Below are 19,585 nucleotides of genomic sequence, written 5' to 3' on the forward strand. Positions count from 1 at the left end.
CCAGAACACAATGTAAAAACATCTCCTCACTATCTGCTAGCTGCCTGTCCCCTGAACACACTGTAAAAAACATCTCACAATCTGCTAGCTGCCTGTCCCCAGAACACACTGTAAAAAACATCTTCTCACTATCTGCTAGCTGCCTGTCCCGTGAACACACTGTAAAAACATCTTCTCACTATCTGCTAGCTGCCTGTCCCCTGAACACACTGTAAAAAAAAAAAAGCGGTCTCTGTAGACAGCCCAGGTTCTACAAACGAACAAAAATCAACTGGGCCCACCTGCACCACGAGGAATCCACACACAGTGTTCCAGCGTTCCAGCCGATAACCGTCAAGAAGGATTTGGGGGCGGGGGGTTAGTGCTCGGAAGTACAGAAGGGGGAGGGGACGGGATGAGGAGGAAGGGGCAAGCTAGTTTCGTTTTGTTTGAAAATACGTCAAACGTCACCCAACATCGCTTAGAGCACCCTTAAGCAATCGAAAATAAAACTGCAACAGTAGTGATATTGTGTTACAATACCTTAGACAGGAGGTGCTACTGGAAATTCATGGGCGCCTGACAATACTGTATGTGAATACAATTAAATACTCTGAATTCAGTGGAAGAAACAAAAACACAGTGGACTTGTTAGTGTGCTGTGTTAGTGTTGGGGCTGAAAGCAACACAGATGGGGATTGCTTTACTTTTATACAAGCAAAGGATTATGCCATAAGAATTTGAACAATGCCGTTATCACATTTAAAACTCTTCACACAGTGGCTTTGAGATAGAATATTACATTGTGAATACATTTGATGACTTTTTCTCTTGTACAGTAATTATTATTTTAGAACCCATGTATGCAGCTCCTATTAACAAAATGGGCCACTGTTATGTGACTCCCACTTCACTCCTTTTAGTGGAATCATAATCATTTTATTTTATCATGTCTACTTGTAACCCAACCCACATGTGGCTAAAGTAGAAAGGCTACTTTGTAGTATTAGTTACTGTGAAGAGGCCCTGCAGGACACTAGCAGCCAGGTTTGGGTTGGGCTCATTTGGCCTCGGCAGGACTAAGCTCGGTCTGGCTGGCTGTCTACAGCTGTTTCCCTCTACCGTTTGGTGAGGGCTTTGGCCTCATGCATGTGGAGTGTCTGGAGCAGTGGTGCAGCTGTGCTTTCCAACTGTGCACACCTGCACTCGACCCACCACCCACCACGACACCCAGAGAACAGAGGATTCCAGAGAATGGAGCTTGGGAGCTCGTGGATGGGTGTGGGGCAGACTGAAAAGACCAAAAGAGGGAAGTGGAAGGGGCCGGCGAGCAGGGCCCTGAGCACAGCCACGTTAACTGTCTGCACGGCCGCTAGCTCCACTAGCCTATTTCTCTTTCAAACACTCTGCTGCTCATTAGCCGAGCGGATGCTTCTCCTCACGTCGAGCTGATCTTCCTCGTGTACCACAGCAATTAAGCTGAATGCATTATTCATGAAAGCTTTTCTCACAAATACACATTGCCACCTAGAGTAATCTATGTGCTGTGTTTGCATATACTTTAATTGGAAAGATTCCTCCCAAGTCTTTGGGTTCAGGTTAGGTAGAATAAATAAGCAGGAATGTGTAGAACTGTGTGAATCACTGTCTAGCATTATTTATTGGTGTAAAAACATTTCATATCAAAGACCCACTTTTATTCTCTTTACTTTTCTCTGCTTATAGCTGCTTCCAGATACCAGTCCAGCTCTGATCGATCTATTTCTTTGTTTTCTGTCTCTACCCTGCAGGTTTTTCTGCAGGAGGCAGCAGGGGAGACAATCCTTCAGAGCAGGTAGCTCAGTACAGACTCCACTGACCGCCCACCAATCACCTCAGAGAAGACACAAACCGTGCTCAGAGGCTTTGACACCGTCAGCTCGTGTTGTCATAGACCTGTCACTGCGAGGTGCCGCAGAGCAGAGGTTCCCTGGTGTTTTCAATACAACGTGCTGTCAAATATGTTTAGCAAACATACACAAACACCCTTCACCGTGAGATCAAATTCCAAAAAAGAGCTGATGCTTTGTGTCTCCTAGGTCGGAGGCAGAATGCAAATAAAGACTCTAGTCTGAGCACTGTGCTGACAGCAGTATGCATGTCTTCTTCTTGAGGATGGTTTTATGTAGGCTTGCGGCGCAGGGCTTAAACTGACTATCAGGGCGGGTATTAAACTGGAGGAAAATCGTTTAAAGAGGTAGAGACTGTTTTTAGGACATTTTTATAATGCTGTTCAATTATTTAATTACAGCAATTTACAAGAACTGAAATGGTCCTTAATTAGTGCATTAAAATTGACTGTATATTTTAAACATATATGTCATTATGTATGTACTGTGGTGCGTAACACTGTTTAACAGTGTTTTTCCTTAAGGAAATGCAACTGCATAAGTTCATTTAAAATGTGGCACTCTGACTGTACTTACACTGGCATACGTTCTGTGTCGCATTAAATCATTAGTTCACATTACATCATTAGAAGTGAAACTAAAAATAAACCGTTTTTTGGCAGAGATAAAACATCCGCAATTTCCATAAATCAGAGGCCCCTTATATGCTCATTCCAAAAATGCAGAGAGAGCAATTAGTGAGGATGAAAGCACGCAAAAAAAAGTTTTTATTTCTCTAATATCGCAAGAGAGATGGTGAAAGGCCGTGTGACATATCGTCTCATGGCCAGCTTCATTTTTAAAAATCTGACATCTCATTTTAAGTCTTGCAAAGTTTTTGAATTATTGATTGGGGTCGTAAATTTAAAAACTCTCATGAACTTTTGAGTTGTGCAAATTTCCTAATATGCAGTGGACTAAGTTTGTGGTTAGTGTGAGGCATAAACTACGTGAGACTCTATTATTTTGTGCTCATCGTGAAGATTGATGGAGAACATAACAAATATATAGAAAAAATAACTAGGGGTATGTGGATAATCTGTGAGTGTTTATAGTTACGTCTGAATGCATTGAGCAGAGAGTACCTCTAAGCCTCATGGTTGACAAGATTCTGAGTTTTTAAACAAGGTCAAATTACTGGAAAGATATGGGTGTACTGGGAAGAGTGCATCCGTGTGCATAAAGGATATGAATCCTAGTTTGTCAGCTGTCTTCAGCTAAGTAAGGTTAAAGTTCTTTTTCATAACAAAATCACACTTTCAAAAATGCCATTTTAAATTATAATTTAGGAATTAACAGTGTTATGACAGTCTGAGTGAAAACTATTAATTTCACTGGCAACGCCAATTTACTGTCAGCTGTACATTTACTCACTTGTAGTGTACTAGTAGTAACAATATTTCTGTGAGTTGGCTAAAAAACAAAGAATAAATCTTGGCTGCTGTCTGGTGAACAATCCGCTCTTAATATGGCGGAGTTGGGTTCTCTCTCATCAATATCTGACTGGTAGTTTTTCAGTCGTCGAGTGTGAAAGAAACTCGCAATAAACCTTTAGATCTTTTATATACTTTATATACTTTTTCTAAGGGGATCACAATAAAAAGCTCTGAATTGGGATCTCTGGGATTCAAAGCAGCTCATCTTGCCAGTCTGTGAAGCCAATGTTAGAGTTAGCTCAAGCTTCTCTAGCGTAGAACTTGCAGTCAGGCTAACATCAAAAAGTTGTCGGTTTGTCATGATCACAGTGCCATATGACCAGCTTTTCAGATTTTTTTCAGTAAATATTGTCACAACATAATGCGGTCTGTTAGTTCCCATTCGCCGCCTGGCTGGGCTGGTTGGTGGCTTAGCTTAGCATCAGACAGTGAAAAGCAGAGGCATGTGACAATGTGACAGTGGAAACATGCTGCATGAGAGGATTAGCCATTCCTGAGCTAATTAATGTTTTACCTCTATAGAGTTATGTATTTTAATATCTGCAACTTTAATTTTTACCAAATGAACTGTCAAGTGAGTGGCATAAGTTTTTGCTTGGCATAATCATGTCTTGGTTTAATCCTATTCATACCAGAGGCATCTACATGTATTTGTAGGCATCAGAACATTGATAATAAAAAGTATATGACTGTGTTCTAGGTTGGACACAGAAACAACAAAAACATTATGGTGACTTACTCTGAGGAAGGAGTCCAGAGACCCATTCTCCATGAACTCGGTGATGATCATGACAGGACTGCTCTTGGTGACCACGCCTTCCAAGTGAATGACGTTCGGATGGTCGAACTGGCCCATGATGCTGGCCTCGCTGAGGAAGTCTCGCCTTTGCTTTTCAGTGTAGCCAGACTTCAGAGTTTTTATGGCCACAAACATCTCCCTTTTGCCTGGGAGCCTCAGGTTACCGCTGCACACCTCTCCAAACTCGCCTGTGACGACGTAACATAGGAAAAAAGCAATGGTTCTATTCAACTCAGAGCAATATGAGCAAGTAAGAGTACGCGTATTTTGGTCCATCCATTTTTATTTAGAAATCAAGTTAGACCCAAGCTATTTCACAGTGTTATATTCCATGCACGTTTCACTCAGATTTTTCCATTACCTGCACCAATGACCTGCTCAATCTTCACACAGGATATATCAATCTCCTTGGCAAACTCCCTCACAGCCTCGTTGGGGTCCTCATATGTGAACGGATCGATATAAATCTTCATTCCTGGAGTCACTTGGAAAAAAGGTAAAAGCCACCATAATATTTGATTCAGAATTCAGAAGAGCTTGATAGTCAAATGCATTCAAGCACATTACCAATCAATTCACGATGCATTCACACATTACAGTACAATTCTATGATTTGTTGTGGCACATTGGGTGGTGAAGGTTAAAAGATTGAGGAGGTGGTGTAGTGTAGAAGTGTTGGTTATGACTAGTGCCTCATGGCTACTGAGTGTTGCTATTCAGCCAGCCATGGTAGTGGCGGTCTTTTTAGCTGTGATAAGGCAGGTTTATATATATATATATATATATATATATATATATATATATATAAACCTGCCTTGTGAGTCATAGTGCCATTAACACACAGGAGGGAAACCTGGGCCCTATATCAGCATCGCTCAGCTCCACTCCAAGAAATAAATTGGCTCTTCTAAGCCCTGATGCCAGGTAAATTGGCTTAAGGTGGCCTTTAAGTGTTCAGGGACTTAAGTGTCCTGAGTTTTAAATCCGATTATTTGGCTCTCACCTCCACATCAGGCCTGAGGCTATTTAAATGGAAACTGAACTCATGCCTTGGCTTGCTGCAGAACTAGAAGTGCGTTTACACCGCCTCAAAAACCTGGCACAATACGCTAAGGAAACGTGCTGCAGAGATGAACAGATGGAGAGGATCTGACCAGGCAAAACCCCCCATTAATAAAACCCGACAATCTCTTCCCGAGCTGAAGGCCTGTTCAACAGACCACCCTCCTCTGATGGCAAAGAACACCGAAAACAGGGGCAGAAGCTTGAACTGTGACTGGTGTGAGGAGATGATGCACACAGGACACATTGGCTTTTGCTAATAGCTGTGAAATACCAGAGTGTCTTACTGGCACACTTCGTACTGAATCACAGACTGGACTTCTTTGCACAATGTGATCGGATTATATTGGGGAAAGAAGTTACCTTTAGAGTGGAATTAACCTTAAAAGGATGAAGCAGGGTTGTAATTACACAATCAAATAAACAAATTAAGATGGGGTCATAAACTTGAGGTGGGAAAGGATCTGAGTTTTTTTCTAATTATGCAGGAGAAAGATGGATTAGCGTTAATATCTCAGGCGAAGCCATGGTGAAATTACTTCCCCGCTTTTTCTACCAGATTTATTTCTGTATCATTGTCATTTAAGCGCTCTGCTACTGTACTGTATGAGGGTGGAAAAGCATTGAGAAATTCCATTCATTCACCAAGTCTTTTGAATTTTTATAACAATGGCAAATGGCTCATGTGGCATTAGCATGCTAATGGCGTTAACATGAGTGAAGATTGACCTATTTCCACCACAATAGATAGCTAGTTAACTATGAAATGCGATGATGCACAGAACACACACTTAAACATCAAGTTTTTTATGTGGTTAAATCCAGACTACGTCCGAGTGAGCAGAGTCAAACAACAGGCAGGATTACCCGTAAGTGGGGGACGGGCAAATGGAGCGGTGCTGTGCTGGGCCGTAGCCAAGGACACCAGCATGCAAGGTGGTAGCCATGGAGACAGGTGTGTGAGGGAGCGAAGGGAGCGAAGGGCTGAATGACGGCCATGGAGATGAGTGTGTGAGATGGTAGTCATGGAGACAGGTGTGATTGCTGCTGAAGGAGGTACCAGCTGTATGCAGGCAGAGAGGAGCGTGCTGTTTTCTTTTTAAATGTTGTACTCACTGTGGCCGCTGGTGTAATGCTGCAGTTTGTCTGTGTATTCTGAATCAGTCCTGTCAAAGCCACGCCTCCTGGGGGAAAGACAAAGAACTCTAGCTCCGGTTCAAAAAGAGAGAGCAGGGAGGGGGAGAAACACTGACCCAACACCCCCAGGTACCTATACTATGGATATGAAGATAGATATATGGGGGAAGTATATACTGTAGAAGGGATGAACTGATTTGAGGGTGATATTGACTTTATCAAGCAGTTCTGGTATTGAGCAGGTCCTTTTTCCGTCATTATAAGTTCATTATTACATTTTCCCCATCAACTCAATTTTTCATTCCACAGAAATCTTTTTTATTCAACACCAGCTTTACCACACTATGTTCATCAACTACAATTTAAGTTTTTACAGCTTGACAAGGACATATTAAAATATCTACATAAGCTCTGTGATAGGAACATCACACTGCATTCAAACCTTTTTATTTCTTTGACTTTTTGACAGTTCTAAATACTCTCAATCACACACTCATTGGTTCTGGTGATGTTCCTGAACTATCCTACAATTCAGCACAGAGCAATATAGTTATAAGCCTGTCATTACTTAAGACACAAATATACTGGGGGAAATCTTCAAATGGGATGCGTACTCAGAAATTCATCTTGTACAATTTCTTCTGTGAATCAAAACCCTAATAGGTACTGAAATCCTAACCTTGGCAGAGTTACAAACATTTGATACCCATTGAGAAGAAGCACCTACAGAGCTTGAATGTTAGTAATGTTGACTGTTATGTATTATTTCTGCTGCTGAAAGACTGGAATTTATTAAGAAGTAATATCTTTGAAACCAGATGGTTCTCTACAACTCACATTCATAGTTTTAATCAGAATCGGCTTTAAAGGCCAAGTGTGTGTGTGTACACACACACTTGGCCTTTAAAGCTTTTTCATTGCTTTCAATGTACTTACACACAGTGACCAATTTTCAGAAAATAGATAAAGAGTTGACTGGAAGGCTACAAACAAGAACAACAAAAACAACACAACTGAACAATAGAAGATAGGTAAACATAATCATTACACTATAATGTACATACAATCGGGTCAAAACTATCTGTTAATTGTAAACAAGAACACAACAGTGCAAGCAAACAGACCCCATGAAACCCTAGTGAATAAAAGCACAATGACTACAGTAAAAAGGAGACAAGTCCACTTTACCAGCTAGTGCAGCTGTGTTTATTGGCTCACAGGCTTGCTTAAGAAGACTGCAATAGGACTGACTCACCGGTTACAGACGATGATGATGACGACAACCGCAATGAGGAAGACCAAGCCAGCAGCTGCCGAGCCGATGATGAGTGGTAGCTTCTCCTGAATACTGGTGTTGTACTCCTCTGTAGAAAGAAGAAACACATGCATACAGTAAAGATACAGTAGAGCCACACATACACAGGCGGGCAGGCCGGCAGGCAGGCAGGCACACACGCACGCACACTTACACACACACACACACAGACACACAAACACACACACAAGCTGTCACGATGAAAACATATTGGTAAGCATCTGAGCCAGTTCATATGGAGCGAGCAATGGGTGACAGACAGACATACGTCTGGGTGAACCAATGAGCATCTTTGCATCTTGACGGCATGGACCATGTTCCAAAGCACAGTCAATGTGCTCAGATGCCGCGGATATGGACAAATTATCTGGCAGAAAGTGTGTGAAGTGAGGAGAGGGAGCATGTTTGGGTGAGACCCAGGCTGATGAGACAGCCAAGAGCAGGAATCCAGCTACTGAATGGGCACACAGAGGCATAGCCAGGCCCTTCTCTGGTGCACTGTAAATAGCACATCACTTCACAATTTCAGCCAGATACACGGGTAAGTGGATCCCCACAGTTTCATGTGCTTCTGGATAAATATTGCTTTTAATATGATAGAACACATATTGGTAACACTTTAATCTCTATTCATAAGCACTCTTTGAAGATTTATGACGTAAGTGACAATGTAGAGCGAGTTGGTCATCATTGCGAATTAAACCCAGACAGGGTGACAATGTAGCATACTATAACACAGCATCTTACTAAGTAAATCAATAACTTGACAACAATTGTTGATTTATATATTATTTCATCGATTTAAAAGTCTGTGATCGGAACATTGCAAAACCAATAATTCTGTGTGTATTGACTTATAAGCGCTCACAGGAAGAGTTATAGTATTTGACAAATGCATAAATAAGCACATATATCTTGTTATAACTACATTATATTATTTAACTATATATTTATGAAATGTTTTACTCGGTTGAGGACTTCTTGTTTATTATATGACAAAACCCAAAATACAGAGGGAATGAATTTGGGGTACTATTGGCATTTAAAAATAAATAAGATAATGTATACAAGTGTTCACTTTTAATACTGAAAAACGGCAGAAATGATTTATAAAATAAATAATATGTTACTTTAAATAATCTGTAACACAAAAAACAGTAATTATGTTTTAAAAATGCAATTTATAGAAAGCTTTAGCTTGTTTTCCTTTCTGAATTGGACTCAGTTTCACTTTCTGCCAATTCTTTCCTCTTCACTTCAGCATTTTCATTTTCATTGTTTACTGGTAATCAGTGTGTTCTTGCAGCAGGAAACAACTTTTTGGTTGCATGGGGACATAACATCAAGGTGTAAATCCCTTTTAACTATTTATTTGTTTAAAAAAAAAAACATTTTCTGGTAAACACTATAAACACTGAGCCTCATACATTTTCAGTTTACTCAATATTTTCAGTTATGAGTCAGTTTCGATGAATCTATAGTGCTGGGATCTGTGCGTGTGACAGCATCAAGGATGTTCCTATGAACGTTGAGGCTAATGATGGCCCTGGGCACTGGAGGCTGAAGGAAATGAGATGTTCAGGAGGGGAAGAAGACGGGGCTTGGCTCTAACATTAACCTCAATGACTGATGTTTACTGAATGTTCTTTCTTCTCCCAGTGTCACAGTTCAAAGATAAGACAACTTTAACCTCAGCCTTGACTTAAAGGCTTGTTGTGGAAAGGAGAAAAAAAACTATCTTTGGCAAAACGATTTTTTTTAGAACATAAAAAAAAAGATTTGAGTTTAATGATATGAGTATAACATGTGGGATTTTTCCCAATACTGAAAAAAGACTTGAAGTACTCGAACTGTTTACTTCATAACATGATTCCCTTTCATTCCCACAGCTGTCTGTGTCCAGGCAGTGTGACATGGTGGGCCATGCATGAGAGGCGATAACAGCTCTGCGTGCCTTGGGGAACATTAGCTCAATTCTCACCCTCAGTCATGGTCTGGAAGTACAGTTTGCCACTGTAACGTCCAAAGCCAGCTACGGTTCGGGCCCGGACCTGGAACACGTAGATGCTTCCTGGTTTGAGGCCACGTATGACCACTGTGTTGGTCTGGCTCCTGATGGCGGTAGCGTTATATTCTGATTGATCCTAGGAGGAAAATAAACAAACATGTTAAGTTTGTGCACATTAGTAATTACAGTCCAATTGCGAAGTCTAGCAATTATGAAATGCCACGTGAATAAATGATATACTAGGGTAAGATCTAGCACTCGGGAGGAACTAATGAGCCATGAACAGTATGAGCAAGCACAGCACTGGATTTTAACATAATAATTTTAAAGATTATTGATTTACTATTAAATGTAATAACCATTTGAAGGTACAATTTACAGATTAAAGGATTTTCTTCTTTCAATATAAAGCAGGTCGAGGTGCTATATAAATACTGTGAAAGTATCAAAACGCTCAATCCACATAGAACTGCCCATGCATATACATAGAAAGTAGAAAATGCTACAGTTAGTCCCTGGATGCATTGACTATACAGAGAACCCACAAGCCCAAGGAGACAGGAGCTAAAACAGAGCATTTCAGACAGGTGGTTAGATACAGGAGGGTGAATTCAGGCACCAGACAGACAGAATGAGAAACATAATGCTTTTGTTTCTTTCTATAAACCATGGAAACCTTTCCTAGTGTAAACCGTATATAAAAGCATGAACCTGAAAATGAGCATAATATGGGACCTTTAAGTCTTATACTGTAATCTTGTTTTGGTACTAACTGAAATATGGGGAGCAGAAACCGTACAGAAAAAAGCATTGATACTACTCCTACCATTTATTTTACATCCACAGTACTAATCTGAATCATTTGCGACCACAAAAAGCATCATTTTTGATAAAGAAGCAGGACTGACAGAGGCACACACCCAGCAGATGCATGGACAGTAAGAAGGTAGATTTGGTGGCAGTTTGAGGTCAGGCGGTATTTCTGAGCCGTGCCTTCTGAAGAGCTGTATTTCCTCCTATCCCGAATGCTGACGGCTCTGAAAGCCGAGGCTGAGGCTCTTTTTGCTGCTCCCTTCAACCCACTCCTCTGTGCACACTTCTGAGCCACAGCAGGGGCCGGGACAATTGTTTTGACAGCTCTCTCCAGCAGTGTCAGAAAAAGGGAAATATACTCAAAAGCGGAACGGCTCAGCATGTATACGAAAGCTTGACAAACGCTGTGTGTGTGTGCGTGTGCAGACACGTAAAATACATGTGTGTTATTGTGTTTTTAAGTCTGTGAATGGATGTATGTATTTAAGTGATTGCTGTGCATTGAAACAACACACTTTTTTATTGTGAGTGTTCTTGTGAGAAAGTATGGTGATTCTGCAGAGCTTGCCCCTCAAATACTATTTTTACATCAGTCAGCGCACCATTGTTTTAACCACAAGTCTCTGCGCATCAATCCCCAGCGGCCCTACTGCAGGGCTAAGAGCGGTTTCCTTTTCCAGTGACTGACCGTGATTGTAATTGAAAGAGAATGAGCAGAAGTTCTAAGCAATGTTCAGAAGCTCTGACTACATCATGCCTCATTGTATGTGCTGTTATGCAAACGAGCATGGGGGGAGAGGGGGACTATCTGAATATAAATGTACAACTACATAAAAGAGTCAGTTTTTTTACCATGAGCATCTTTGGTTGGATAGGGAGAAAAATAAATTGTATGTTTATATGGATGAGTGAGGGATTGGAGGAAAAATGTGTTGCTGCATCACTGATACCTTTTCATAATACTGTAGCTCATAGTCCAGGATGACGCCATTAGGCTGGTCAGGCTGGGACCAGGAGAGGGTGATGCTGTCCACGGTGCGACTGACCTGGTGCATTATGGATACAGTAGATGGAGCTGTGAGGAGACAAAGACAGTGTGTTAAAGATGAGACAAATCAGTCACTACAGACTTGACAGTCACGCACAGAGTTTTACAGCATCTTTAATCTCACAGCCAAACACCGGGTTCCGCAAAGGTGTAATACGTAAAGCCATAAAGTCGTTGTAATATACTGCCTGTCCTTTTAGAGAGTCTCGCGGCTAGACATGCACTGCAGGTTGGCAAGTTACAACACCGGCCAAACCACATAAGCAGCCTCACGGGACTTCCCAGTGTCAACTGTGATTTTCATGCGATTAATTTACACTTGTCGAACTGCAGATAACAGACCAACCTTGTCCAAATAAATCATTTTAAAATTACCAGACCACCATGCAATACATGTAGGAAGAACATTTTTTCAGCCTCATGAACTAAACAAACAAATACAGTACTGTAAATCAGAAGTCACAAAAATGCTACACATCATCTTTGTTGTGCAGTGTTGTACACTTTTTAGTTGTATTTATTTAGAGTTGTTTATGCATATTTCCTTGTAGATGACAGATTAAAAGGCCCAAGGCAGAGGTTTTCCATGCTACAAATTGCACATGTTTTAAATTACTGCTAACAATTTCAATTTTTCGATTATGTTCTTACCTTTCAGGCACATGTTGTTTTCTTGTGCCTTTTAGAATGGTATGAAAATCGTATGAAAAAACATTTTTAGAAACATTGAGCCTTGCTCCATACGGGTAGTCCAAGAAAATTACTTCATCACTCCTATTTTTTTCCCCCAGGTTACATAATCATTAACTTAGGCTTTGAAAACTATGTTAACTATGCTGTGACATTTTAAGGTTTGCTAGACAACTGGTGAACAGCAACGTTTTATACGGACTTTACAGTTAACTTTTTAAAGCACAGCTTACTGATCACTACCATTTAAAGATTGCAGCCTTCCAGTGCAACGTCACAGAAAACAAGGTGAGAGACTGTTTGATTACCTAACCATCAATATTTAAGTCTGCAAGTGTTTTTACAGGAACCATTATCTCTGTCAAAGAAGGGATATCAAATGAAAGACAAATGAAAAACCGTCAGCTGCAATGTGAAGTGTCCATTATTTGTAAAATATGTAAATCCACTGGTATGGTCCTTTAACAGAAGCCAACAAATTACTAAAGATATAATTGCCAGTCATTACAAAAATATCTGTTTTTACTTTAGCATTGTGTCACTTTATTACAAATTTTCTTAAAAGTGAAAATGTCTTGAAAAGTGTTTTTTTCAAGTCTGTGTCACATTACTGAATACCTTTACCTTACAGTCCAATAATTTCACCAAATTGCTTGATTTTATTCACATATTTTCATGTAAGTACAATTGTTAAGACTCACTTAAAGCCTATTAGAGACTGTGTTACGTCATGGGTGGCCTCTTGCAAAGCACAGTGACTTGTTTAGTACAACTATAAGGTCAGGGGAGCGTGATCACCTCACGTCCTCCAACAACCATTAAGATTCGTTCAGGGTGCCGTGGGTCAGTGTAAAGCTAAGAGAAGCTGAAGATAAAGAGCTCTGTCTGGGGAGCCTGGCAAGGCCTGCAGGCCTCCACGTCTGAGCCTCTGTTTGTGTGTGAAAGGATTGGGTGGGTTGGGGAGTCAGGGAAGGAGGTGTGCTGGGCAAGATTTATGGACACCAAGCCCCACGCTCATCCCCTACAGGCCCGTGCTGCACACACACACACGCACATACACACACATCACATCACACACTGCTCAGCCAGCAGCACAATGGCTCCCCTGAGTCCCAGCAATAAAGAAAGTCCCTCCACCGGCACACGTTCTCTACGGAAAATCCACTGACTGGGAAATTACAACAGCCACGCCTCTATAATGAAAGATTCCAAGGCTGCATGTACTGTATGTGGTTTCTAAATCTTCTGTATATAGGATTTATTTTCTTGATGTTCACGTAAAGAAATGCTTGCAACTGAGTATGAAGTAGCTTTTGCAACTACTGTCCTAAAGCAGGGGAGAAAATATGGAATGTAAATGACAACAGTGAGTCAGTAGTAATGATAAAAGGTCCCTTTTATAACCTTACTCATTCTCATCAGCTAATCAGCCCCGGCTTGCAAGCCCTCTGACCCACACAAAAGCATCCATCTAATGCAACAAATTATGATGTCTCATATAAACTGTGATGGCCAAGGGAGTGAGCACGTCCTCATGTGCTGCTGCCAGCAGATAATAAATAGATGACTGTATTTCATCTCCGCAAAGCACTTACACCATGATGGCCTATGACTTTGCAGCGAACATACATCATGCCTCTTTCCTGGAGCCGGAGGTACAATAACGTATACAGAATCCAGTCAGGTCACCAGTCTCAAGAATCTCTTCCATCTCACTGTACTCGCCAGTTTGTTTGCAGTCACAAGACGACAGCCTAATAAGGCAAACACTTACTCTAAGAGGAACTCACGAGTATCCCATTACGGATGTACATATATTCAAGACTGCCACATGGCCTTTTCCTGCATAGCATTTCCATTAAACACACGGCACAGCCATGCCTAGTAACCTGATACAGAGCCGGAGAAACAAAGGCAGCTCATGTATTCATGTACAGAGGATGGATACATGCCAACATGAAAAGCTGTTGGATGAGAACACTGTGGTTTTCTTGTGCTAAAGGACAACTTCCAGACAGCGGTGTGGCAGTCGCCATGTCTGAGCTCGAGAAACTGATAAGGGCTGGTGTAACAGAAAATAAACTGGATTTAAATGAAATTAAAGATTTGTTTTTAGTGCAAAGTAAATACAGAGTAAAAAAACAACAATGAAACAGTGTTGAAACATTTGGCTTGTAGAGAAAATAGCAATCCAGCTGTGTTGTGCATTTCAAGTCAAATCAGTGCACGCATTTCAAGCTAAGCTGACATTCCACCAATTGACCGTGGAATGTAGTGGTACGCCAAGTCGACGTTTCACTGCAGCAAGGCCTACAGCAATGGTCCACATATGAAAACCATTTCGTACATCTAATTTATGTACTCCAAATCTACAAGTCTCCATTGTATTCCAAATCTTCAAGTGTACCTAGAATTCTTCTCCCCCAACTTAATCTATAATTTACAGAGTTGAGTAAATACTTGGTTTTTACTAAGTCAACATCATATGAAGAGTTATGCCACTAAATACATGTTTTAGTTGTTTCAAGCCATTTTCTTTGTTGTTACAATAATTATTTTTAAATCATGTGGATTGCACCCCATTAAAGACAATTAGAAATTAAAAACAAAGATATAAGAAAGTTTCCCAGTCATTTCTATACCAGAGACAAACAACTATGTCAAGTCAGATACATTTCTTCCAAGTGGGTAAGCTCCAGTTTTCACTGGACACTTTATTTATAGGTTTTCTCATGTTCCCAAAACTAATGAAGCGGCTATAATGACAAAGACAGGACATTGTACATTCATGTAATTAAATTAAATGGCTGAATTGGAAAGATAAATGGCATTGATGGATATGTCTCCAACAGGAGTTTCCCATATATCACAGAGGAGTGGGAGAGTGGGCAGAGGAGTCCTAACCAAAGCTTGAGATGCATTTCTGATGATTATTGATGATACACACAAGGTGTTTTCTTTCCCGTGTTGTCAGACACACAGTGCTCAACGTTGAATTGTGTGTTTAAAATCAGTTCAATTGGGAATAGATTGTGTTTAATTTATCCAAGTCTGTAAAGAGCTGAAAGAGACAATAAAGAGTTTAATATGCTGGGCCAGGAGGGGATCTGGGTGTCCATTTGAAACTTCCAAGGTTGTATATCGCATCGCTTAATTGTGAGAGGATGGGAGGCCCCAGCTGTTGTCAAAGAATTAGGTTTCAGACCCCACATCATTACCCAGCCTGGGATCTGATTTGAAAGACAGTGCTTTGGAGTCTATTCTAGCGTGACGCTCTGGCCTTGGCCCAACTACACAGAACTCAAAGGCTCTGTTTTGCTCAACATGTCTAATAGATGTTTTAGTGTAATGTTTGAACAGCTAGTGACTTCCCTAATCAATTAAAGATGGGGTTTACAGGGATATTTCCACTCATCTAAATCCACGCCCCTTTATTGAAGCATGCTCCTGCTAACACGCATCCAGACGTGGCTTTCATCCATCCCATTAATTTAGGTCTTTTATCTTTTATTACATTAGATTCTTTTGGTGGGCTTTTCCACTCTCTCTCTCTCTGACCTTTTCCTTGTTTAGCTGGAGTTTTACTGTTGAGCCTCATTACTATCTACTACTATGGACATGATGGGCATGTTCATTAGGCAAGGTTAGTGGAGTGAGACCGTTGTGCATTGATGGCAGCAGAGGGAGCGCAGTCATGGGTCACCATGTCCAAAACACCCACCTCTTTGGACAGTCTTCCGGGAGTGGAGGGGTCTGTGGATGCTTCAGGAGCTGAAGACTCCCGCAGCAACCATTATGTTGAGCCATGCTTGGAGCAGCGCGGTTGGCAAAATTACAGCCATCTAAATCTTTTATTCCCTGCAGCTAACTTATTTTATTGACAGCAAGAGATACAACACCACCCCAAGCTCTCTTTATCTGCATCTTTCTAACATCTTAATGTGTCTACAACCACGTGGTTCTGATATGATTAGCCGCTGGTGCAGAGAGCCATGCTATGATTTGGAGAAGATGGGGGAGGTAGCAAGAACAGGTCAGGGCTCGTAAATCCTTTTTCCTTTTCATTGTAAAAAATTGGTTTCCCCATAGCGCAATCTCTCCCAAAGGGCCCAAAACAGCTGGTCTTCTAGAAGGCAGCCTCCCAAACAGGCTGCCACTGCTCCACTCTCTCCGACTGCCATCCATTTATGAGCGCCGCTTCGAGCCGTCTTAAAGGGAGAGGCCCATATTTGCATGTGCTTTTAGCATGCTGGCAGTCTTCCCTGTTTCCCCAGCTGCAAAGGATTGTGGGTTTTTACATCTATAAAGATTTTCCAGTGCAGTAAAGCTACAAAAGTGAGATTTCAGTTCATCAAGCTTTAAACCATCTGCACTGGAAAAGATTGGGAACTATAATACACTCATATACACACCATAAGCTAATTCTAAAATAGGCACTTCACGGGCTTGAAGAGTTTTCAGATGCTTGCAGAGGTTAGGGTTTAAATCTAAGCCACCCAGGCAAATCTGCCGACGGAGGAGATCCAGCCCAGATAAGTATGTGTGTAGACAAAACTGCAGAGGAAATGAGAGACAATTCTTTTGCAGCAATTGAGCCAACCGTCATATAATCCCCCAAAGAATTGGTTCTGTCGTTGAATGGTGCTGAAAACATTCATCAGTATTGAAGACACTTTAAGCTTTATATGATCTTTGAATAGTTGAATTGTAGTTATTAACTACAGTGGCTGACAGGGGCAAACGGCATGCAACTTAAGAAAACACATGCAAATAGACAAAATAAAAGCAAATTAAGAAAACATTAATTTGACAGCGCATGCGCAGCATTTAACAAACGTGCTGCAAATACCGAAACATAAAATACAGAAATGAAAAGCACACAAACCCCGAAAACAGATGCAACAGAAAAACACTTCATCCAGTTTAAACTATGCATATATTTGGATATTGTCAAAAAAACAAACCAAAAATAGGTGTAAGGGCTAACAGAGTGCCAATTCATAGTTCTTGAAAAAGTTATTTTTATACAACAAATTTCTCAAATCCTGAAAAAGCTACTATAAAGTAAATGGTCAAATGAGCCCTTTATTGTGCTATCAACATTTTAGATTGGAATAATACAAATTCAAAAGTCTGTGTCTACAAAGACACACAGATCGGCTGTGGTCCTTTAGTCTGTCGGGGCGATTTGGCCTGGACTGACGAAATGTTTAAGCTGTTTGCCACAGAGAAGAGGAATGAGGATTTTGCTATGAGGGAAACTGGACTCTGATTATCAGGATGCTGATTTTCTGCATTTAAACAACTTCCAAACTGGCATCTGCTAGGAGAAGGAACTCCACATATCACACCACACATGTTGGAAAAAGTGAGCGTGTGCTACAGCGTTCTTCATTCTCTTATTTGGTCAGTGGCACGCAAACACGTTTTGTTTTATTGAGTAATAGGTTTGTTCAAGGAGCAAAATGATTTTCATGGGCAGAACAGAGCTGAAAAGCGGTTTCAAAAGGTTTGATGTGGATCAACATGATTCAGTCCATGGTGACACGAAAATAGCCACTGCAAATAAATGAACAAAAATATATGAAACATCGTAAAGGTGTGTGGAAGACAATTCATGTGCAGTATGGCAAGTCCTTTATTCAGTAATTCTATAAACATCTAAAATCTTCTAATATGAACAGTTGCTGTGGGGTTGCTCCAAAATGGCAGGCCCGTCATTTGACTGTTGTATTGAGGAATGTCCTGATTTATGTTCATCCACAACAACAAAAACGAAGAATCATATCTAGGAGGCAATCTGACCACATCCTACTGTTGGTGTAGAGCAGCTGCAAACATTTACCATGTAACATTTTTCCAACATAAACAACACATCGTAGTTACATGTAGCACATCTGCTCCAGTTCCATTTTAATGCACAGAGATGACTTCTGGCTTAACGATGAAGTCATGCTTATCCACACACACTGTGAGGTTGCTGCACTGACTGGTACACAATAGCAAGGATTATAAAAAGATCATCTCCTCTTATAAAGTTCCTGACCCCAATTTACACATTAAACCTCTGAGAGCATAAGGGCGGATGCAGATTGCATGATCTATGTGAGTGAATCGAGGCCACATTAAAAAATGAGAGGCATTAGCGACATCTGAGTAGGATAGTTGAGTTCAAACCAGATAACTCCAGTCAATGGCACTCCTGTTTTGCATCCGCCTTAAAAGGAATACTTAATCTATAAGTCACCACAGGAAGTTGAACTTCAGAATCTGTTTGGCAAAGAGAAAGAAAATATAGAGGATAAAGGCTTAACAAGATAGAAAGGGGCGTGCCATTGTGTTTATCACAGATCCATTTTCTTAATTGGTGAAGTTAACTCCATAAAGTTTATATAAAAATCAATAAATTCTAAACCACGGGGCGGATTGGCTTATGAACCCTTTTTGTTTCGTCACCTTTGCTTTTTTTATTTTTTGATCATCATAACCATCGTCCTGCTCTTGCATGTAAAGAGTAAATAAATTACTGCATTGAAGCATTGGTCAATTATTCAGGCGTTTCAGCCTACATCTAATGCACTCAACCATAATTAATTATATTCACATGATGTTCCCGGTTTACAACCCACTGGTCCAAAAGATCATGGCATTTTAACCTAGATTTGTATGCAGGCTACGTGCAAACTCTATGTCTCTCTTCCCTGCACAGGCTTAAATCTGCAGATCACATCCTGAAGGAAGAGATGCACGAAATGCACCCAGAAAAACACTTGGCTACTGAATGATTTATGAACAAGATCAATTAGTTAACTAATTTCAACAATCCATGTGCTAATTCTCTTCTGGGGAGTCATAATTAAATTCATATTGCATGCATAGGTATTTAAAGTCATCTGATGAAACGCAGTGCCAACCCTGCAGGCTGCTTACCACACACTTTATCGCTAAGCTTATCTCGCTCTCTCTGCCGTCTTGCTCGTCTCGAGTCCGTCTTAGTAAACAGGTTGCTCGATATCAACAGTAGTATAAATGCGGTGTATGTGTGGCTGGCTGGCTGACTACCAACGCAGCCTCCTCTCAAGGCTCTGTCAGTAGCGGGCTCCGGGTGCATGCTGGGGCCTCCTGTCTGTCTGCCTGGCTGACCTACTGGCACCCACCATATGTGCCCTTCTCAACACCTTCTGTCACTGTCACACAGCACGCCATGTATACTGGTGGTCCCTGTCTGACTCTCTGTCTCTCGACCCTTTTATCGTTCAGCCCACGTCTCTGTATCGCTCTCATGCATTCATAGCTGCATTTTGCTGCCTTGTCTTATTTTCAATGTGTGTATGCATGTATGTGTGTGTGTGTGTGTGTGTGTGTGTGTG

At 41.0% G+C, this 19,585-nt stretch overlaps 1 protein-coding gene and 1 long non-coding RNA gene across 5 annotated transcripts in view; one reads left to right on the plus strand and one right to left on the minus strand.

The window, feature by feature from the left end:
- ephb2b (eph receptor B2b) overlaps positions 1-19,585 on the minus strand; it is a 129,682-nt gene that overhangs the window by 11,773 nt on the left and 98,324 nt on the right. Inside the window, exons 6-11 of one of the 4 annotated variants that reach the window (XM_034869662.1) lie at positions 11,428-11,552; positions 9,638-9,800; positions 7,597-7,705; positions 6,321-6,385; positions 4,504-4,617; positions 4,083-4,330 (exon numbers count right to left, since the gene is read on the minus strand). In XM_034869662.1, coding sequence (XP_034725553.1) covers positions 4,083-4,330; positions 4,504-4,617; positions 6,321-6,385; positions 7,597-7,705; positions 9,638-9,800; positions 11,428-11,552 — 824 coding nt within the window. Of the gene's footprint in view, positions 1-4,082; positions 4,331-4,503; positions 4,627-6,320; positions 6,389-7,596; positions 7,706-9,637; positions 9,801-11,427; positions 11,553-19,585 lie in introns of all 4 variants that reach the window. The other 3 variants (XM_034869660.1, XM_034869661.1, XM_034869659.1) reach the window with 3 other exon arrangements.
- Positions 9,638-17,112, plus strand: LOC117943497. Its single transcript, XR_004656361.1, has 3 exons — positions 9,638-9,648; positions 15,472-15,482; positions 16,927-17,112. It is a non-coding gene; the product is annotated as an uncharacterized LOC117943497 (long non-coding RNA).

This window comes from Etheostoma cragini, chromosome 4, assembly GCF_013103735.1.
Source record: "Etheostoma cragini isolate CJK2018 chromosome 4, CSU_Ecrag_1.0, whole genome shotgun sequence".
NCBI classification, from domain to species: Eukaryota; Metazoa; Chordata; class Actinopteri; order Perciformes; family Percidae; genus Etheostoma; species Etheostoma cragini.